General features: G+C 40.6%; 1 protein-coding gene across 2 annotated transcripts in view; it reads right to left on the reverse strand.

Annotated features, from left to right (window-relative positions):
- Positions 1–2,760: 2,760 nt before the first annotated feature.
- The window catches only part of LOC128741697 (nicotinate phosphoribosyltransferase), a 48,103-nt gene continuing 28,212 nt past the window's right edge, over positions 2,761–22,651 (reverse strand). Inside the window, exons 8-11 of one of the 2 annotated variants that reach the window (XM_053837675.1) lie at positions 16,704–17,039; positions 4,819–5,084; positions 4,349–4,758; positions 2,761–4,288 (exon numbers count right to left, since the gene is read on the reverse strand). In XM_053837675.1, the coding sequence (XP_053693650.1) occupies positions 4,211–4,288; positions 4,349–4,758; positions 4,819–5,084; positions 16,704–17,039 (1,090 nt within the window). In that variant the 3' untranslated portion in view covers positions 2,761–4,210. The remainder of the gene's footprint in view (positions 4,289–4,348; positions 4,759–4,818; positions 5,085–16,703; positions 17,040–22,651) is intronic. The other variant, XM_053837676.1, reaches the window with a different exon arrangement.

Raw genomic sequence — 22,651 nt, forward strand, 5'->3', positions numbered from 1 at the left:
GAATGCAGCAGAATGCAATGCAGGCTAATGATAAACGGAAATTCTACGAGAAGTTAAACCGTTTGCGCAAAGACTATGTGCCGCTGGCCGATTTGTTGGCGGGTCGCAGGCGGTAATCTTCTCACGAACGAACGTGAAGTGATTGGGAGGTGGAAGCAGTGTTATGCCGAGCACCTTAACAGCGATGTAGCTTAACATGAAGGTGACGATATGGCAATAGAGTTTGGAGCACGTGCAGAAGACGACAGAATACCAGCCCCCGACCTCCAGCAGGTAGCAGAAGAGATCGGTCGGCTGAAGAACAATAAAGCGACTGGGGCTGATCAGCTACCCGGCGAGCTGCTGAAATACGGTGGTGACGCACTGGCTAGAGCGCTGCACTGGGTCATTGTCAAGATTTGGGAGGAGGAGCTACTGCCGGAGGAGTGGACGGAAGGCATCGTGTGTCCGATCTACAAAAAGGGCGACAAGTTGGATTGTTATAATTACCGCGCAATTACACTGTTGAACGCCGCCTACAAGGTACTCTCCCAACTTTTATGTCGTCGATTATCACCATTTGCAAAGGCGTTCGTAGGGCAATATCAAGCGAGATTCATGGGTGCCCGTGCCACCACGGATCAGATTTTTGCGCTTTGGCAAGTGTTGCAGAAATGTCGCGAATACAACGTGCCCACGCATCATTTATTCATCGACTTCAAATTGACGTATGACACGATCGATCGAGATCAGCTATGGCAGATTATGCACTACTGCGGATTTCCGGATAAACTAACGCGATTGGTCAAGGCGACGATGGATCGAGTAATGTGTGTTGTTCGAGTATCAGGGGCAGTCTCGAGTCTCTTTGAATCTCGAAAAGGGTTACGACAAAGTGATGGGCTGTCATGTTTGCTGTTCAACATTGCTTTGGAGGGTGTGATAAGAAGAGCGGGGATAGACACGAGTGGCACGATATTCACGAAGTCCGTCCAGCTTCTTGGTTTCGTTGGACGTTGGTCGACATTGCACGTACCTTTGAAAGGATGGCGGAAACGTACATCGGATTGAAAGCTGAAGCCAAATGGATTGGACTTGTCATTAATTTATCGAAAACAAAATAGATGAAAGGAAGGGGTTCTAGAGAAGTGAATGCTGACCTCCCTCCCCGGATTCATTTAGACGGTGATGAAATCGAGGTGGTAGAAGAGTTCGTGTATTATGGCTCACTGGTTACCGCAGACAACGACACCAGCATAGAAATACAAAGACGCATTATGGCAGGAAATCGTGCCTACTTTGGACTTCGTAGGACGCTGCGATCGAACAAAATTCGCCACCGCACGAAGTTAACAATCTACAAGACGCTGATTAGACCGGTAGTGCGTTACGGCCATGAGACATGGACTATGCTCGTAAAGGACAACGCGTCCTTAGTGTTTTCGAACGGAAGGTGTTGCGCACCATCTACGGCGGGTGCAGATAGAAGACGGAACGTGGAGGAGGCGAATGAATCATGAATTGCATCAGCTGCTTAGGGAACCACCCATCGCCCACACCGAAAAAATCGGTCGCCTGTGATGGGCTGGGCATGTCGTGAGGATGTCGAACGACTGCCCGGTTAAAAAAGTTCTCAATAACGATCCGACCGGAACGAGACGACGGGGCGCGCAGCAAGCAAGATGGATCGATCAAGTGGAAGGCGACCTGCGGACACGACGCAAACTACGTGGCTGGCGAATTGTGGCCATGGACCGAGTGGAATGGAGACGACTTCTTCGTACAGCAGAGGAAACCACGGCCTGGAGCTGATTAAGTAATTAAGTAAGAGAAGTGAAGTGAGTGTGGCGACTGTGAGAATAGTGGCCCTCATCGAGGTTCGAGCCAGGCAATAAATTTCATTTTCCATCCCACTGGCATTTCAGCACTGTTTCAAGATAGGTCTACAGAGTAAATGGAGCGCAGCGCGACGTGGGCGTTCGCGGTAATCGACAAAAGCTAAAAACCATGGAGTCGCACCCGCTAACACCCTACCTCAAAAACCGACTGCTATCAAGCGCTCCGCTGTCCCCGCAGCCTGTGTAGACATATGTTTGCAACCGCGTAATACGATAGAATGATCAATCAGGTCAACGTTAATGCGTCGAAATGTTTTTCGCTCCCTTTTGAATTTATATAATTAACTAAATTTTTGATACTTTGCTCGTACCTTTTTTCAGCGATTCACTTTACTTCCTCTCACCCTCTTTTCGGTCACTTCTATACCTGAATTTCCTGTGGTTTGTCATATCACCTGAATCAGTTGTTGTTCCATATTGCTGTTTTCATGATGTATTGATATTGTTCTCCAGATTCTTTTCTTGTTCAGGTCCTCCTAGATTACCGACAATTACTCAGCCAGTCTTCCAGCAGAAACAAACTGAAGGAAAAAGAAAAAAAAATTGGTATATTAAAATTCGGGACTCGTGCAAGCCAAGCTAAAGGTGATATTTTTGTGAGCAGCAAGCATCCCAAAAGCCTTGAACCAATATAAAAAATATAAATCATGTCGTTTGTCATTTTGAAAAAAAAGTCGGAATACCAAAATAGCATTCCGTACGCACACACTTGTAGGTAAGAATGTTTTCAAGTTTTCTAATTGCACGATTTAAAAAATTACACCAAATTTGATTCCGTCAATTTTTAACCATCCAACCCTTTCTAGCAGCAGGTATTGACTTTTTTAAGTTGCCTAAAAAACAAAAATATGGTGTGGCATCACAACTTGAAACAGATGCGTGGTCTTGAATAAATAACATTTTATTTATATTGTTTCACATGTACTTATCGAAGCCCAGAGCATGGTGAGCTCGCACAAATTTCATTTAACTAGGTAGATATTCAATTTTCATTTTCACCATTTGCGTTTAAGCTTTTTTTCCTTCTACTCAATTGGTTTTGCATTTTTGCTACATACTTTAATCAGTGGGTTTTGCTGTGTGTATTTTTACTGCTTTATTACATGTATAGATGCGATAATGGGTTTCTAATCAATTATTATGTACTGTTGTAATCGCTGCTACTTTATCATATTTCAACAATCGGTTTAGAATCATCAGATTGGAGGAAAGAAAAAAATTAACGTCCCGGTTGATGATAAAAAATAGAAATACCAGAACGAACCATGAAGAAAAATTTATAAATTTCAAAAACTAAACTCTTCGTAATTATAAATTAAAAAGGATTTAAACTTCGTATCAAACTTTTCATTCTATAAAAATTATACAATTCCTCAATACCGTGGACCCTCTACCTATGGGTAGGTAATTAAAAATATGTAATGTACGAACGTCAGCTAGTTTTTAGCATGCTCAACAAGCTTGTAAATTGTAGGTACACTGTATCATCTATCAACCGAAACATTTGGATTGCAGTTGTCTTCTCGGCCAGTGCTCTATCGAATGAAAGCTTATTTTTAAGAATCGAAATAAACTAACTTGAAATCCTGTTCGCGTCGCTATTGTACGCTCTAGAGATATAACGTTCTTGTTTTTAAAATACCGCTAAACTTTTACTTAAAAATCCGTGTAGTGTTCGAAGGCACGATAACTTGTGTTTTGTATTGTTTGGTTGATCACTGAACAGAAAATATGTGTGCTGTATACAACACTTGTGTATCTGTTTGCGTTTAAGATTAGTACGGCTTCAATATTTCTTGTTTTTTTGCTGTTAATTGGTAGATTGGTTTACTGTTCCGTAGTAAAATTAATCTGTATGTCTAAATATAGTGATAGAAAGCTAACTTGTGAGTTTCAAAACTCTCGAAAACAAAATTCGAAAAATGTTGTACTTTGTTTTGGGTAAAGCTCCTAAACTAAAATAGCGTTTCTAAAACAAAGATTCGTAGAATTAGTAGCAGATCGCTTTGGAATGACCATAATCTGAACCTGTTCCTTGTCTAAAAAATAAGCCTTCATTTTGAAAATAGTTTTGCAGTAAATACGTTTGAACTCATCATCCTATAGCATAAATTGTTCTGGTTTGTATTGCAGTAAATCTCTCTGTTCAAATATTATGTTGTGCAAAGTTCGGGTGCGATTTTTCAATGTACTTTCTACCTTTCTTAATATTTCTAAAAGAAATACAAAGAGCTACCAAATGTAACGAACGCTGCTTTGCCGCGTTACGTAACAAATATTGAGGCGATTCAAAGGCAATTGAATCGGTGATATCATAGCGTAGCGCTAACTTATCATGACAGTTCGCCGATGGGGGCATTCTGTAACCAGAGATCGTGTATGAAATTATATAGGTTATCGCTGACTGCAACCTGCAAGTAAGAAAACACAAGTGTTACACTTAAAATCCTAGCCCTAAAACTCGAAATTACCTTGTAAGGCGTTGGGTTAAGTGTACGCTTATGATCCTGCCGTAGGGTCCGCAGCGAATTTTGCACTCTTTCGCGCACCTCGTCCAACGATGGCATCGCTTGCGTTACACGTCCGTCGGTCCAGTACACTTGGTACAGGATTTCTACGCGTGCCGGACTAACGTAAGCTCGCTTGGATTCCTGAAACGGATGACGGCAAAGCACTTTTTGGCCCACTTCCGGTGGACTTTCGTCGACCCGTTGCAGCAGGTCAATGAGAGCGTGGCCATCAGCGCCGTACAGGCGGAAAACGTTCTTGTTACCCGGCATGGTTACCTTGGCCACATCCTGGCTGAGTTTGATTCTTGGCTGGTTGTTAATTTCGACCATCTTGTAGACGCATCCCAGCGCCGGCTGTCGCTGGCAAGTTACTAAAAATAATAATGTCTTTATAGTCTCTAAATTTTCCGATCAAATAAACCACGCTCTACCCAAATGCGTTCCGATGCCAAAGCAATCGATCTTGTGACCTTGCTCGTTCAGGCTGAGAATCGTCTCCTCGTTGATGTCGTTGGATGCCACGATGGTGAGCCGGCTGAACCAGGGCAACTTGAAGCACTCGGAAATCCGTTCGAAAGTTTCCCGCGCAAGGCAGCTCAGGTAAGCCAGATCGCCGGAATCGATGCGGATTCCCACCGCTCGGTAACCCTGGTCGTTGAGCGCTAGCGCAACGGCACAGAAGTTCAGTAAGCCACTCCTACAAGTGAACGCGTTAACGAGAAATGGAACAAGCCATAGAGATGTGAATTATTTGGGCCTGTTTGGCGTATCAGGGCTTTGTAGCTTTTCGTTTTTTTTGGGTTAAACACACACACAATGTGAGTTTAGTGAACGGTTAGCACAGTGAATGATGTTTTAATGAATACTAAGTAGGAATTTGCAATATTAAAAGAACTTTGTGAATTAATTGAAATTTATGACTTCTCTACCTATTACTACAAGAAAATGAGTAATGTGAACAATAATAAAACTAAATCCACAGATAAAACTACTGGTTAGATACAAAGAACTATTTCGAATTTGCTGACCGAAGCAGCACGTGTGAATCTAAAAGCACAACTCTACTCTAATTAAATTCAAGCGAATTTATCGAACGAGTTTACTGCCGTCGTACAACAAAATTTGCTTACAATTTCAAATTTCATTTGTTCGTATCGTTTTATGAAATTTTGGGACCCTTCGACCCATTTTGTACAGAATAGTTAAGTGAATTTTTTAGAGCGTCCTAGTAGAATACGAAACCTGAAATTAAATAAAAAAGAAAACTTTCCATTTAAATTCTTCTATGTGTGTATTCTAAGTGTATATACATACTAAAATTTAATTGGAAAGTTTTCTTTTGTATTTAATTTCAGAATAGTTAGTTAGTAGCACTACGAATTTTATCTCGTTCAAAATCGGGATAGACGTAAAATTTTGGGAATCTGCTTTGAATATGGGAAACGGGCTACCAGCTTATCTATTCAGAGAGTTCGAAACGGTCTGCTCAAAAAACTACTGGGCGTCATCCGATTCCCTTCCATCGCCTATTGTAACGTTGGATTCACTTGCTATCTGAACGCATAGCTAGTCAAACTTAGAATCTTTCGACATCACTTCGTTAAGAAAGATATCCTGAGAGATTCTAAAAGATGTAACCCGAAGGAAGAAAATTAGTTTTGGACATCCACTCTGAAAATCCAACATTGTTAGGTTTAAAAGTTACGACACAGTTGGATTCGGCCAAGTCTACCGTGTGCAGTGTTTTCAAACGGTTCCGTGAAACGGAAACCTATCGTTCGGATGGGTCAAAGTAAACGTCTTAGAGGAACCGGACAGCATTGAGCAGAGTACCGTCTGGACTCCGTCTGAAAGCCGTGTGTGTGAAACTGATCTTTCAATCAAACCGGCACACTGAAGCAGAACCTAGTAACCAAAAGCTCGGAAGTTGTACAACAAGGTTCTAACGAAGTACCAGAGAGCTTCCTTATGGATGACGAAACGTATGTGTGTGAAAATGAATTGGGCAGCTTTCCTGATAAATATTCTAGTTCTAGTTGTGGTTACGTGGTCTTGTGGAATTATCCCATTTAAGCTTGTTATTGTTGATAGATTCGCTAAGAATCTCCTGACCTGCAAGGGATTTGCACTGTCGAAGTCGAAGATCTGTAAGAAAGAGTTTCTTAAGGCTAAGCCAGCGCACTAGAGACGTGGCACTGGAAATACTCCAATTTGTTTAACTGAGTAGCTAGGCTAGGAGATGCGGGCTCGTCTGGTTTTCAGTTCCTGATCTTAACAACTATAGTAATAGACAGCCATTGAACTACACGACTTTATTTTCATGTGTTACATTATTTAAACTAATATTTTTGGTCTTAAATATATTTTCAGATAGCGAAATAAAGCGCTATATCCTTAACCAATTACAGTCTGGAAAATACTCCCAACGACTGAAAATAAATCACTATCTATATGGGAAGCGTCTGGTACGGGAGGTCCACGTTGAAGGAGTTGAATAGAATTAAGTGCTAATTCTGATTCCGCTTAATATCTCTGCGGTACATGCTGCAGCCGTCGACAAGAAAAATGATTGATTCAAGTTATCGTCATTTCCGAGGATGCTTTCAAGCATTGACTGCTCTAGTATAAGATTAGACTAGAGATTAGAGAGACACACGTTATCGTTCTAACAAACACACTGGCAAGAACATTTCCTTCGGACTCTCGCGCTTATTTTTTTGATGCACTGCGACGATTTTTTGCCAGTGTGTATTTAGCTATCCGCGACGGTTGTCAGTTAATACTTCATCACTCGTGAGGGTCCGCTCTCTTGCCCGTGTGTATAAACGAAGTCGTACGATGAATAGAAAAGAAGAAGTAAAGCAAAATCTGTATCCATACATCTTGGTGTGCCGCTTGCACTGTTGACAGCGTACGAGGTATTGGATTCGTGAGCTGGCTGTACAGAAAGATGCAAATGAGGCTGTATGCTCGCGAGTGTGCAGGTAGCAGAATGTAAGCACACAGCACCGGCGGTTGTTTGTCGTACCCTTACGAAAGTGGCGTAATCGTTATATGCTATGCTTGTCACACACTCACTCTTATAATAATAATTGAATGAAATATGAATCAGCGAGCTGAAAAACGGTAAGGCCACAGGGAAGGACAGTATCCCGGCTGAACTTTTAAAAGCGGGGAGTGAGCAGCTATATGAAGCAACCCTCCGGATTATTGTCAAGATCTGGGAGTCATCATCATCAAAGTGGTTCCATATCTGTGTTAGTCTCCAGGCAATTAACCTTTGGAAAGTTTTTTTCCATTTCCTGAAGTTATTTTCGTAAATAGCAATGGTATCTGCGATGTTATCCCATCTCAATTGGAGAATCCTGTATTCCCAGCGCCTATCCGAAAGCACCCGTCGTCGTGTATTTTGGCATCTAATTATATTCACAGGACAATTTACCGGCTACCGACGAGCCGAACACCGGACTGTTGTCAGGATCTAGGAGGAAGAACCATTGCCCTGAAAATTGGTTGGATGGCGTCATTTGCACTTTTGACGTAGGACTACGTCTTACGGTAAGTTTTGAGATAGGGTGTCATTCCAAAAAATCGAAAAATGCGAGCGTCACGAAAAATGAAAGGTTTTGAGCGCTAATAGCTCAGCGGTTTTCCGATCGATTTTCAATATTCTTACATCAATCGATCGGAAAATCTTCTAAGAATTGACCCAAATGAAGAAAAGTATGGATTCTTGATGTTGAACTATTGAAAAATTGAAAATAATGAACCTATGTTTTACCAGAATTCTCGCTTCGTGATTGGTTGGAAGATTCTTTACGATGATCTAAACCCATACCAATTTGATATCTGTGCTTGGGAAGTAAGCCAAAACAAGTGACGAAGTTTCCTCATTTCAACAAGATTTCTTATCACCGCGGTTAAACCTAGACCATTTTGATGTCCTTGCTTGGGCAGTACGCCAGAAAGAGTGTTAAAGCCCCCTCGTGCCAACAGATTTCTTGCGAACGCGATCAAACCTAGTCCAATTTGATGTCTGTGTTAGGGAAGTATGCCAGAAAAAATGACACAAGTTCACTGTCCCAACAGATTGCAAATTCTTTACTGCGAGACGATTAAACCTAGGCGAATTTGATATCTGTATTGGAAAAATGTGCTACAGCTGTAGTGTTCGGTTACAATACGACTCTGTATGAATACGCATGCTTGCCGTTTCATTAGAAGTGTAGTGAAAAGATGTCCTGTTGATAAAATAGGATTGAATTGGTAAAATCCCTTCAACGTGGGGAACCATGGGTAATAAAAACAATCTTTAATTTCAGTAAGGTAGCAGGAAAGTAATAGTTTGTGTTCTTGATTTTGTTAAGTGGTTTTCAAATGCACAATCTTTTGAGAATTGAACGTATGCAATGTTACTACTTTGATAAATGTTACAAACAACGCTAGCATTGGGCGATACTGCGAAAAGCATCGATATTCGAATATCGATACAATTTTTGTAAAGGTATCGATCCCGTTGAAATATCGGGCGGCAAGTATCGATACCAGTGGTATCGATATCGGTATCGATACACTGACAAGGTGCAACGGAAACCACACTTTTGTTTATTATTTAGCTTAATTTTTTAGAAAATTATATGCGTGTGCTTTTACTACTGTTGATTCTCTTTCGTTCTCATACGAAATCTCGTTAGGAACGAAATAATAGCTGATGTCGGACTGGTCAGGCCTGCGGTTTTAAACTCTTTTGACCGGAAACTGCAACGAATTGCTCAGGATTGCTACAAAATTTATTAGAAAATCTAGTGGAATGATGGAAATGAAAAATAAATTTAAAAAATCGGGCAAAAAGTACATATCCGTTTTCTTAAGTTGGTAAACCGACTTTTTGCCAGATTGATCAGTCACCGGCTTTGCAAGTGAAAAACAGGCCGGGCCGACCAGAAATCGACCACTCAGCCAAGCGCTAGCAAATGCTTTTATATTTTGCGTACTGTTTATGCTCCTTGATCGAAATGACTTACGAAGGGAAAAGTAGACCTGACTTAGCTAGAATGCGTAGTTGAATCTGCTTACTCATATGATTGACGGCGGTTGACAGAGATCCCTAATTTATGAATTCATCAACCCCTTCCAGTTCATCTCCGTCAAGTCATTTCATGCACTCGGGGTTTCTTCACTTAACAACGCAGTTGCGGCTTCATTGACGGTCTAGCGTATCCAACCACATCCATCTTCGAGTGCCAAGATAGTTACATCCATTGAGGAAAGCAGAGCTTCACTCAGCAACTTGCGAGTTGTCTAATTGATCGCATTTGAAATTAATTTTAAAATCGGAGCTGGAATTGCACTTGAAATTTTACTTAAGCCTAGTATCCAGCTGAAAAGAAAACAGCTCAAGAAAAAATCCTGGTATTTACCGAAGAAATTTTTACAACTGCAAGGCAAGCAATTATCTATCATTTTTTCTTGTGATAATAATTGCGCCGGATATTATTCCGTACGGAAAAGTGACGTTTCAATTCACTAGCATGTAAATCTGCGCCATCTGAAAGTAAAACAATATTTCTTGTGAGGTGCATACTGGTAAAGAAATCGCAAACGGAAAATCTTTTCTTCAGCATTTCTTGGCCTATCTTTTTGCCCATTTCTTTTCAGGTCGATACTAGGCTTTAAAATTGAACCTGAAATTTAACATGATATTGAACTTGAAATGGGAACTGAAATTTAACTTAGAATTGAGCATGGCATTATGCTTAAAATTGAACTTCAAATTGATATTGATGATCAAATGATATTGGACTTCAGTTTGAATCAATTTCAACTTGAATCTTTACTTTAAATTGAGCTGGAAGTAAGACTTTAAATTTAACTTAAAATTAAACTTGAAGTGGAACTTGAATTTGGACTTCAAATCACACTTAAAATTGGACGCGAAGTTAAACTCAAGTTAGAATATGTAAATTGGACTTCAAATTACACATGAAACAGGACTTATAATGAGACATGAAATTGAACTTGAAATAGGACATAATAAAGAACTTAAAATTTTACTAGTAACTAATAGTGAATTGGATGAAAAATTTGACTAGAAATTATACTTACAATTTTGCCAGAAATTGGAGTTAAATCGGACTTATAATTGGACTTGAAATAGGATTTGAAATTGAATTTGATTTTTACATCACCTAAGAAATCCGACTTTAAATTAGATTTCAAATTGAAATTGAAGTTTTACTTAAAATTTGATTTAAGACTGGAACTAGGAATGCATCTATTTTTGCAGAGTTTATTTATCGAAAAAAAAAATTAGCTGCCGCAGTAATTAGGTACACCTCTTATTTTAATTTCTACGAGTTCGAGGTGGTCGGATAACATCTGCAGCAGAGAAATACGCAGAGGTATTCTTGCCGGAAGTCGTGCTTACTACGGATTCTACAAGACCCTAAAATCTGGCAAGCTTCATCTCTGTACCAAATGTACCATGTACAAAGCGCAAATAAGACCGATACTCTACGGGCACAAAACGTGGACAATGCTCGACGGAGACTGGTCACTTTTGGACGTCGTGTGCTTAGGATTATCTTTGGTGGTGTATGTGAGTACGGTCTATGGAGGAAAAACATGAACCACAAGCTGGCGCAGCTTTTCGGCCAACCCAGTATTCAGAAAGTTGCTGAGGCTGGAAGAGTACAATGGCCGGGACATGTTGTGTGAATGCCGGAAAACAATCCCATAAAAATGATGTTTGCCTCGAATTCGGTTGGTACCAGGCGCAGAGGTACGCAGCGTGCTTGACGGTTAGACCATATGGAGCAAGTCCTGGAAAGTGTGGGACATTCGAGAAATTGGAGGCGGACAGCCATGGATCGAGTTTGTTGGCGGAACATTGTTATGCAGGTGAAATCCTAATGGACATCGCATTAGAATAAGTAAAGTATTTTAGTTTCTCTAGCATTTACTATAAAGGTATCGATACAAATATCGTCGTTTTAGCATCGATACTGGCCGGTATCGGGACGCTCAGTATCGATCCAAAATATCGATGTATCGGCTCAAAAGTATCGATTTTTTCGATACAGATACAGTATCGCCCAATGCTAAACAACGCATGTAACATGTATATATGTCGCATAGAGTATGTATACAGGAAGAATCGAATGATTACAAGCATGAATACATGCCAATATCACTACAAAGAGACGTACGTAGTCCTGCGTCACCTATATATGCGGTCGTGTCTTGTACACAACCCCTCTGATTTTTTAAAAAAGGACATCGACTCGAGTGCAAGAACTATCGAGGCATTACACTGCTCAATTCTACTACTATTGCTGAGGCGCTCTCCCGTATTCTGTTCTGTAAGCTGAGACCGTCAGCGGAGTCCTTCGCCGGCGAGAACCCAGCTGGTTTTCGTGAGGTTCGCTGCACGACGGATCTGATATTTACCCTGCGTTAGTTAATAGACAAATTCCGGGAGTAAAACTTGCATACGCATCATCTGTTTGTGGACTTTAAGGCGGCGTACGATCAAGTTAAACGTCAACGTGACAACGATATAAGTCACGAAGTAAAATGACAATACCCGACGAAAGAGTAGGTAAAACTATTTTCAGCAGAGAACCAGGAAGAGGCCGTAGACTTTGGGGTAGATCTTCCCTGGTCTTGTGTTAGACCCCGGGAAGACACTTCGGTCTAATAAATTTTGCCGCACCACGAAGTTGACTATCCACGAAATACACAAACACGACCGGTATTTATTTTTGGTCACGAGACATAGCTAATGCGCGTGGAGAACACGGGTGCCCTTGGTGTCTTTGAACGGCAAGGTGTCGCGCACCATCTACGGTGGAGTGGATGGATGATAGAATAAGGAGAAGACGAACAACCATTAATTGCTGAATAGGCACAACTCGTTCATACCACCAAAACCGACCGGCATCGGCTGGCTGGGCACATCGTACGAATGTCTAACGACAACTAAGTGAAAATGGTTTCCTACGATAACCCCACAGCAACGCGTCGAAGAAGGGCGCATCGGATAGGATGGTCCGACCGAGTGGAAGCCGTTTTACGACTCAAGGAGATTATGCAGACTCAAGGCAGGCGACGAACAGCCATAGGATGAGTTGAATGGACTTTTTTCTCGAATGTTTGAATCACCGTTCAATTGTATATTTGGATTTAGTTGATTTTTTTTGGTGAGGGAATGAAACAGTATCAGGTTTTCTGCGTTACGCGTTTCAGCCTACTATGTTTTATTCATCCATCTTTGGACACTAGAAAACACGTCTTAAGGTCCAAACAGAATGCTACGTTAACGCAGCCGTCAGCGTCAACGCAGCAGTCAGCGTCAATTTGACAGTAAACCCATGGAAAAACTATCAGAATAACGCTGACGGACGCGTTGATGTACCATTCTGTTTGGCTCATTAATCCTACGAGTGTTTCATACTAATTATGGCTAAATGAAAGTAGGGTGAAACGCACAACGCAGAAAACCCGAAAATCAACTAAATCCACATGACAAATAAACATGAGTTGAACGGAGACGATTCCTGAGTACAGAACGGGCTACTGATCCTTTTACCTGACGCAATTTCAATGACGCAATTTATTTTATCGTTCACAGTTGTTACCTACAGCTAGCCACCCCCGGTTTATCGGTTAAGCGGGTTACACTTCCTTTCTGTCAAAATTGTACGCAACATTGAGTTGCCCCTGGCGGCGAAGCGTTGAAACTACAATTATTTGCTAGTTGCCACTGTGGCGTTGGGGGTTTCGTTACAGCCCGAATAGGGCTCTTATATTATACGAAAGCCTCCCTGTTGGCCGAGGTATGATGCTGGCCTAATAAGCCAGTCATCGTATGTTCGAATCCCGACTGGGAGAGGCTGTTAGAGTCAATAGGATCGTAGCAACTGGCCCTGCAATTGTTCTGCACTCTAACAGCTGGCTGCGAAGTCTGTCGTATAAAAACAGAAGGTCAGATTTCGATAACGGAATGTAGCATCTAGGCTTTGCTATTATATGAAATCAAAAAAGTCAATGACGGCTATTGGGACTTTGAATTGCTTGAGCATAAAGTAGTATACAAAGCTATGGCCACAGACAAACAGACATAACTCTTGGAAGAAAAATCAACAAAAATGATCGTACCTCACATTTAGCCTGAATACTAGCACCATCTATGATCGATATTCCCAAATAGCAACATGAGTATCCCTCGAAGTAGTAAGTATTTTTTATGGGGAATTCCCCTTCTTTCGTCAAAAGCGCCACTTTGACCAAAACGGAGACATTCCCAACTAAGCCCAAATTTGAAATGACGGTTTAATCGGTACGATGAATGGAAAACGAGTGTTAGGCCTGTGCTATGGCTTTGGCACTTATGAAAACTCTCGCAGTACCAGCTGGGATACGGGTGACTAAGGGAATATCGAGTAACCAATTCTAGTGCGAACTTGGTGGTATGCAGACAGGGAATGTGGGTTCTGAACGTCTGTACCTCTACGTCTGTAAGGAACGACTCAAAACGGTGTCTATAATCCATGTTAGAGGCGGTGAATCATCTCCTTTGTACCAGCGCAATGTGGGACTCTGAACAGTGCTGTGTACGACGGCCTTCCGGGGATGCAGGGGTTAAGGAAGGCCTGACTAGCCGCCCTAGAAAAGTGCAAGTACAATTAACACAAAAGAAATTATGGCTAAAGCTGGCACGGTGCAATTGGCGGGACATGTTGTAAGAATGCTGGACAATAACCCCGCAAAAATGGTATTCGCCACGAAGCCGGTTGGTACCAGACGTAGAGCTGCGCTGCGTGCTCGATGGTTAGACCAAGTGGAGCAAGACGTGGATAGTATGGGACGTCCGAGAAACTGGAGACGGACAGCCAGGTGAAACGCTGAAACCAGGATAAGTTTCAGCTCCGGTTGATTTTCGTGGTTCCTTTATCGTTCAACAGTTTATAGAAATTTCATTATGAAAACCTCTGGTTTATCGGTAAATGGACTCTCATCCTGTAGGCATGCATAGTTGGGAGGACACGGTCCATTGCTGATTGGCTTATAGAAGCTCCTTTATCAAGAGAAGCATTCCTGCGTCTTCACGAGAACGCGTCTCCAGCGCTGACGGTTCTTAGGGCGATAAGATTTCTTTTTCGGCAGCTCTAAGATATTGATATCTTTCTCAGCTTTGATGCGTCGCAGTTGCAGCCAGCATGATCTACGCGGCTTTCGTCATTTGGCTGGCTATAGCCATTTGTTGGACGCGGTTTAGTTTAGTTTGGTTTATTAACATATATGACAAAAGACAAAAGGGTTGACCCCTTTGGTTGATAAGAGTACGTTTGTAGTTAAATTCCACTATTTACAGATATTTTTGAACCATTATTAACACGATTTCATGTGTGCTTCTGATAAAGTTTATGCCCGGTATAAACTTGACACGAGACGTGTTAACTCGTAGCAGATTTTTAGGCATTTTAGTCTCAGGTATAGACGAATTTTTGGGATGTGTCAAAACACGAACCATGACAATTCTAAAGATTGTAAAATTAAAGATGCAGTCGACTGAAAATAGTGATCGAAAACGAACGTTTCATATATGTTTTCTCTTCCATCGTAAATTATTTTTCCATATTTTTTAAAATTTTATTCTCCCGTAGCGAAGTTTGAGTGAATCATTTAAAATAATTAAAATACAGTAGACAATAAATATCTTAAAATATATGAGCATTATTTATTTCCTCAATAGTCATCAGCTATATTTTCATAAGAGGCTTTAGAAAATTAGAAATGAATCTGGAGAAAAAATGATCAACATGATAACATTGAACGATTGATAAAAATTAAAGCACAAAACTGCTCATTTGCGTTCAAGTTCAGCACGCTCGAAAGATCTAACAAGCAAATATGTAATCACCAAACAAAGTGTGACAGTGACGTGACTAGAAACATGTGACAGAAATTAAAGTATGCATTATCACAAAAAGCAATTTGACACAGACCATACCACCTCAAGCCATGCACTGCTCTCTCGGATACAGTAGTTTTGCGATGGATCAAAGAAGATACGTTCAAACTTATAGTGTTTAGCATATCACATTTGCAAGGTTACTGATTCGTTGTATAACTAATTAGTTAAATAATTGAATATTTGATCGATGCGATCGATTTTGCTAGGGCTGTTATTTGTTAATTAATCAAACTAGTGATTTTGACGCTAAGATTAATGAGTACTCCAACTGCTACTCTATACCATAATAAAGTTAACTAATTCGAACTCCTAAAACAGAAGATAAATTAAAAGTAAAGTTTTCGGAATGCTCTAGAATCCACACAAAAAGTACGCCCATAGGAAGAATCTAGTTGGTTGATGAAGTGTAATTGATTTGTTTTTGTTTTTCAGGACTAATTACAATGCCACCTGCCAGCCGAATTAAAAATTTCTTCCGAAAACTTTTGTTTGAAACCAAATTAGATGCCCTTTAGTGTTAGTCACAGTACGTTACCTATGTAATATTTGCTTTAGAATGGGTTGGATATGTGTTAAAATTGCGAACTGAGGACATTGGCTATATTGCGCATCTAACCTACAGAGCTGTCAGGCGCAATTTATCGTTTGAAACTGCAACTTTTTTGCCTACAGTGCGCTCCCAGTCCGGCGATCGGCTGGTGGACTCAAGGACAGTGGGTATGTGTTTGGTTTGGTCTGTAGAGATACCTGTATGGTGAAAAGAATTCAGCATAATGCGGGTATGATTTTCTGGGTGTAGCTGCGATTGTGTATTACATGTATCCGGACTTACGACATGCACCGTTGCGATAACAAAAACCTCGCGAACAATGGTGTAACTGAAAACCTTAATTTGTTAAAGCAAGACAGTTAAACGTTTAGTCAAATCAATTTAAACAAACGTAATTAGAATGAGATTCAATGAGAACCCGACACGTAAAACCCGAAAGTTTGACTTGTTGTGAGTGTGTGATATGTAAGGCAGACCAAAACTACAGCAATATTTCGTATTTATGAACACTTTCGCGAACATTTTCATCAAACTTTTGTAAAGAAACGCACTTAAAGGCACAGTTTTTAAACACTCAAACCCTATTTTGTCAAACTATTTTTCGGGGCATCCAACCGTCAACGGTTCTGGACACGGTAAAAAATTCGTGGTTTCACGCGACGGATGAGGAAGAAACAAAACAAAGCAAATCGGATCCACTATTGCTTGATGTGGGAGAAGAAGGAGTTAATCTAGCAGTTAGAGATTGGCCCTCAGAGAACAATCTGGGCGCTGTTGCAAACCTTTACCTGAAGCACTTCCCAACCGCTTTCAGATGACCGAGTACGCAGATCTTGGTCTCCCGAGCATTGGCCTCGCATTTGGCGCATCTGGGCCGTAGTGTTAGGTTGTTGTCCTCGCCATTATCGTTTCCATTTTCGACGATTTGCTCGTCGCCGTTGGCCAGTACCTCCTCGTTCGGTTCTTCTCCAGTCGGAGCACATTCCTCGATGATTGGGATGACTGAGTTAACAGTCTCGTTCTCATCATTGGAATCATTGGGTTGAGCACTGACGGCCTGGGTGTCGTCCTCGGTTCCGGACTGAAGAAGACCGTTTTCTGGATAGTCGAATCCGCGGGTCACACTACCACAACAATAATAACAATTACTAGAATCGATCACATCACCATTTCCGCATTCCTGCTCTTCCTCTTTTTCTTCCATCGGCTCCGTCTCCGCATCCGGAGTGTAACCGTCCGGGACGTCGTCAGTCGGTCGGTACGAGTCAAGGTCATCGGTCACGGTGGTGGACCCATACAGATCACAGTTGGACGCGTTTAGGAAACAACTGGAATCTCCGAGGAGCGTACTTTTTGTGTCATTCCGTTCGCTACACAATGAATGGGTTAATATAGAGATGGGAGGAGGGGTTTTAGGAAAACAGAGTCGGCGAAAGTGTACTAAAAGTTCCGTTTATTAGAAGGGTTTGGTTCAGTCGTCTAGCAATGTGAGTGCAGCAAGTTTCTTTATGGAATAAAACTGTTCAATGTTGACAGAGAAAACATTCAACAGCTGTATATTTTCTACATGTAAAAAGATTGTTTCAAAAATGTGTGATGCCTGTTTGTACTTTTCCAGGATTGATTTAGTCAAGTCCGGTGATAATTGGTCCCATTATAAGCTGGTTCAGCCCGCAGAATACCTAGCTTGGCAAAAAGCAACAAACGAAGTACGAACTTATTATTTGCTACCTTAATGGCGCTGTTTTTATCTAAATTTGCGCTCTTTTCCCTTCACATCTTGCTTTGCCTTAGGAATACTATAATACACCTTTGTTTCGTTGCTTTCTACTACTGTTCCCTTCGTCCATTAGAAATATTATTCGAATAATGCTTGACTCCATTATCACTTTGACTCAATTCACATTCATTTGACAGTACCGTCTCAGTCAAGTCAGTCTTCAAGCAGAATTTGAAAAAGTTGTATTTGGGACGATTGAAGAACTAGTTTATCTACAACTTTTCTGAATAAAGTTGGGCTGTATCTTTTGTATTTACGGTGCTACAATGCTAGTAGCTCATTAGTACCCAAGTGACCGCTCACTTTATCAAATTTTTCTTGGTTGAAATGGTACTCTCAAATGAATGTGACTTGAGTCGAAGTGATCGTGCCATTCCTGCGTGTAACTTCATTGTCACTATCCTCGTTTGCGTCTACGTCTCTGCTGCTCTATAAATCAGGAATGGGAATCTCTGCCTTTCCTGACGGTCAGCTTCGGGTTCGTTTTATACATCGTCAGAGTTGTGCGGCGAAACATCTTGCGGAGGGAAAAGTAGACCCGATTTCCAGTTTGAATGTGTCGTTGAATCTGCTTATTCGAAGTATTGTCAACGATGACTAGAACTCCCAAATATATGAACTCATCAACCACTTTCAGTTCATCGCCGTCAGTAGTCACTGTCTGTTTTCTCTAGACCCCTCTTCCTACCATATATTTGGTTTCTGACGCATTGATTTGTAACCCATGCCTCGTAGCCTCCGTTTTTTAGTCTGGGGGAATTTGCTTCCGTTCTAAGCTTTCCAGTAATGATGTGAAGGTGATGATGAGTTTTGTCGAAGGTCTTTCCTCTCGTTTTGATGTCCGCTCGTCGGATCGCACCATCAATAGCGATGTTGAAATACATACAGGCACAGCCGTAGCGTGACATTGTGGCGCCCTTGGCGAAAACACAATTTGGCGCCCCCTCGTTTCCTAAATCTGTGTTCCTTTCGAAAATGCTTCGACGTCCTGCCAGGTGGCCTTACAGCGGTTCATCGGAACTTTCCCTGTGGTGGATCAAAAGAAAGGCGTCGGCATCCGTCGGTCTTCTTCTCCGTTTTGGTCACAAAATTATTGGAGTAAATGCTCCGTTTGAGCTTCGGCCAAAAATTTTCTGTTGGTCGCAGTTGCGGGAGGAACAGTTTATGAGGAACGTGCTGCTCGAGCCAAAGATGCTGATACATGGGGGACACTGGGAGAGTTGGTGATCGTCGGTACAACGTTTGTCTTCAGCCGGGTCGTCTCCTCTTGTGATCTCTTGGCACGATGAACCAAGACCTGATCCGGTAACTTCCGGTAGGTTCCAACAAGGGGGCTGGGAACTACCCCCCAAAAGAAGAAAAGTAGGCGGTAACTTCCGGTATGTATTTTGTACTCTATCTTCGTATCTCCCCTTGAAAATTCTCTTGTCGTTGATCATCAGCCACAGAAGGATCTTATTCGGGAACTTGGCGCGGAAGATATACTTAATATCATCGCTTACCTTCTTGGTGGGAGACGTAAAATATTCGGTCTTCTGCCGTCTAGCGTCAAGTAGTCTAGTCGTTGCCGTCTAGCGTCAAGTAGTTTTCATCCCTCATCACTACCACGACATCGTGCTCCACCGCCACCTTCAGCCGTTCTCTGGGCGATTGCCCGTTACTCAGACACAGCCAGGCTCGACTGACGCTTAAAAATGGTTGATCGTATAAAAATGTCCATTTTAGCCAAGCACTTCTTCACCGTTTAGATGGTTCTCATCTTCAGCTCCTGCCGTACGTCGTAAATACTAGATTGGCTCCATTCAGTGGATACGAAGTGCTTCACCATGTCCAACTTCTTCGCTACAGGGTAGAGCTGGCAGTACGAATAAAGTATCGAGCGTAGTTATTTGACGGTTTTCGCTATGGCTACTGCATGCAAATCAACTGCTCCTTGCTCACAGCGCGATTCGAAAGGATTCGTGAACCAACCGCGTTTTGTCGAAAAAACATTTCTCGTGCATTATCTGCCATGCCTGTTTGTACTCGACGGTATCGGATGCTGCCCTGAAATCTAACGAAACATGATGAGTGGGTACGTTGTAATCCCAACATTTCTGTAAGATTTGGCTGAGTGTGAAAATATGATCCGTAGTAGCACGGATCTTTATAAAGCTTGCTATTGTGGATCGACGACGTAGCAAGATTGGATAGTTGCTGTGTTCAATTCAGTTTAATGCCGGTATAATTACAGCAATCGAGCCAGATCGCCCTTTCTTGTAGGGTAATTGATCTTGAATGGACCTATTTAGCGCTTTTTAACACCACCACTCGCACTCCTGCTCAATTTACTCGTCATTTATAAATAATATGTGGTGATGTTACTATTTGTTGTACTTTCCAACCTTTTTTCTACATTATCAGTACTTTAAAAATGTATAATTGATGAAACTTTTATTAAATATATCGTTTTTTGCCAAAGCCTTTTTTTGATCTTGAATGGACCCAACATGATCTTGAATTGGACCTATTTTTGATTTTGAAATGGACCTAAATTAGGATTGTCATAGTTTCTTCCATGTAAATGAACAAAATAATAACAAAGAATTTTTTTAATAGTACAACTATACTACTGTTATTTATTAATAGGACACAAGGTTGAACAGCTTTTACCTTTCTTATACTCTGTTAGAAAGGTGTGAAAGTCGGTTGAAAAATTTGAAATCAGTCACAGTCACCGAGGGTCTTGTTTTTATGTCAGCCCAACAATTGAACAATGTTTCAGTGACTTGATATGCGTTGTGTATGTATCTGTGTGTGACATTTGTATATTGGGAATTTATTATTACCTGTTGTTCAGATATGGTTGAAACGATTTCCACGTCATAAAAAAATTATGTCGCCTATTAGTTTCAAAAATTTAAACCATTCATTAAAAATATGTAATATAACTTGTATTAAACGTAGTTTATCAAGTACAGTGGGGTTCGAGTTTTTATTTAGTGACTACATATTTCGAAAGGTCAGACTTTTACTGACGTAGGACTACGTCTTACATTACTTACATTTTGAATATAAAACCGTTGCAATCGTGAAAAATTCGTTAATTAGTGGTAATTATTCAATTTTTGACACATTTATATGCAATTTTTTCAGTTGAAAAATGGTCTAGATTTTGCCACGGTTTCGATTTTGGCAACATAGGCGACACGCATTTGTTGTCAAATTTGAAATCATACTGTAAATGGTGCTTGAAAAAATTAGACTTGGTAATTCCACTAGGTTTAAAGGTAAGCTTAGATACTAGGTTTTAATTTTAAATGATAGTCGATGAAGAACTGTACCAGATAGAAAATAGGAAGTTTCAAAAATGAATATTTTAGATCTCAGAGTCACTCAATTTCGGTGGACAAGGAGGTATTAATTTTGTCACGAGTCAGAGGGGAGAGGTGCTTGAAGAAAACTTTACATCCCCCAAGAAAAAAAACGTTAGTCCGGTTGCATGATTTTGAATATTTTACTAAACTGATTTTTAATCTATCTGTCAATCGATCAAAAGGTGATGTGAAGTCAACCTGCTTACTTATCGGCGGAATATAAGGCCTTTGCAAAATATTTTTTAAGTTTTTGTCACCCCCCCCCCCCTCCCCTTTGGAAATTGGCTTGAAAAATCGGGGGGCTAAAAAAAATTTGGAGGATATGAGTATAAAATCAATTGTCCGTGGGCTCTATAGCCTGAAAAACTCGAAAAATGAGTGTACTTAACACTTCTAGCACGAAACAGAAATGGAAATTCGAATTCGGAGTGTCCGAAAATCGTCCAAAAAAAAAATTCTCTCGTTTTTGTCTTCTTTTCGTACATTTTTGCATGGAAAATAATAACGTATATATTAAAAGCAAGAACAGATTTGGTTTTCACGCTCAAACTTTAAATAAAAATGCTTCAAACCCATGTTTTTTGCTCGATTAAAAAATTCACCCCCCCCCCCCCCCTTTAGTGGCCCAACACCGGAAGGACAAAAACTTTATAAAATATTTGTAATGACCTAATTTTACTTTATTCTGAGCCTCATAATTATTTTAACTAAACTAGAAAATTATCAAATACAATATTATTTTTTTAGGCATATCCAGTTCGAAAATGGTCCAGATATTGATCCAAATTTTTTATTTTTTGCACCATATCATTATCCAGGCCTTTACCTAATTTCTAAATCCTCCATTGACGCACAGATGATTTTATTGCCAAACCGGGTAATTTTGTAGGGCGGTTGGGCATCACAAAGTTTCACGAGGGTGAGGAAGTTGGCGTTCTTAACCATCAGTTAAGTGGCTGCTTCTTTTTACTCAGACGAGTCTGATTTTGTGACTACAGGATCCGGTTAAATTTTGTTGGCCTTAGGGTTTTCGGTCAGCGCGCTAAAGGTGTTTTGAAGCTTTGGTATATGCTTGATTAACGTGTTTAAACTATTTCTCATCTTAGTTTTGTCAAAACTTAAAGTTACAGCAAAACTTTTTGCTGTATTTATATGGAAAATACAGGACGTCATTTGTCCATGAAAAAAATTTTGATTCCAACCATTTTTACGATGTTGCCTGTAGATAGTTAAGCAGGGATAACCACTTTAAATAGAGTTTGGAATATTAGCTTCCTAACTCAATTCGAAGTTCCAATATTAGAGTTTCCTATACAATAAAGCTATATAAATCTTCAGAATTGTATTCTCAAATAACTTGTTTCATTCTTCTGTGCATTACTTTTAATGATACAAGAATTGTCCCGTTTAGCATAATTTGGGAATTTTTTTACATAGGGCGAACAAATTGGGAAAACTTTGCTCTACTTATATAGATTATATAGATTACACTTTTGCTTCGTGCTAAAACAAATACGTAAAATCCAATTGAGAAATTTGAGTGTAACTGGTTTTGTACTAAATACAAATGAAGCAAAAATAGCTCTTTTTTAAGGGGTAT

This window comes from Sabethes cyaneus, chromosome 3 (genome assembly GCF_943734655.1).
Source record: "Sabethes cyaneus chromosome 3, idSabCyanKW18_F2, whole genome shotgun sequence".
Lineage (NCBI taxonomy): Eukaryota > Metazoa > Arthropoda > Insecta > Diptera > Culicidae > Sabethes > Sabethes cyaneus.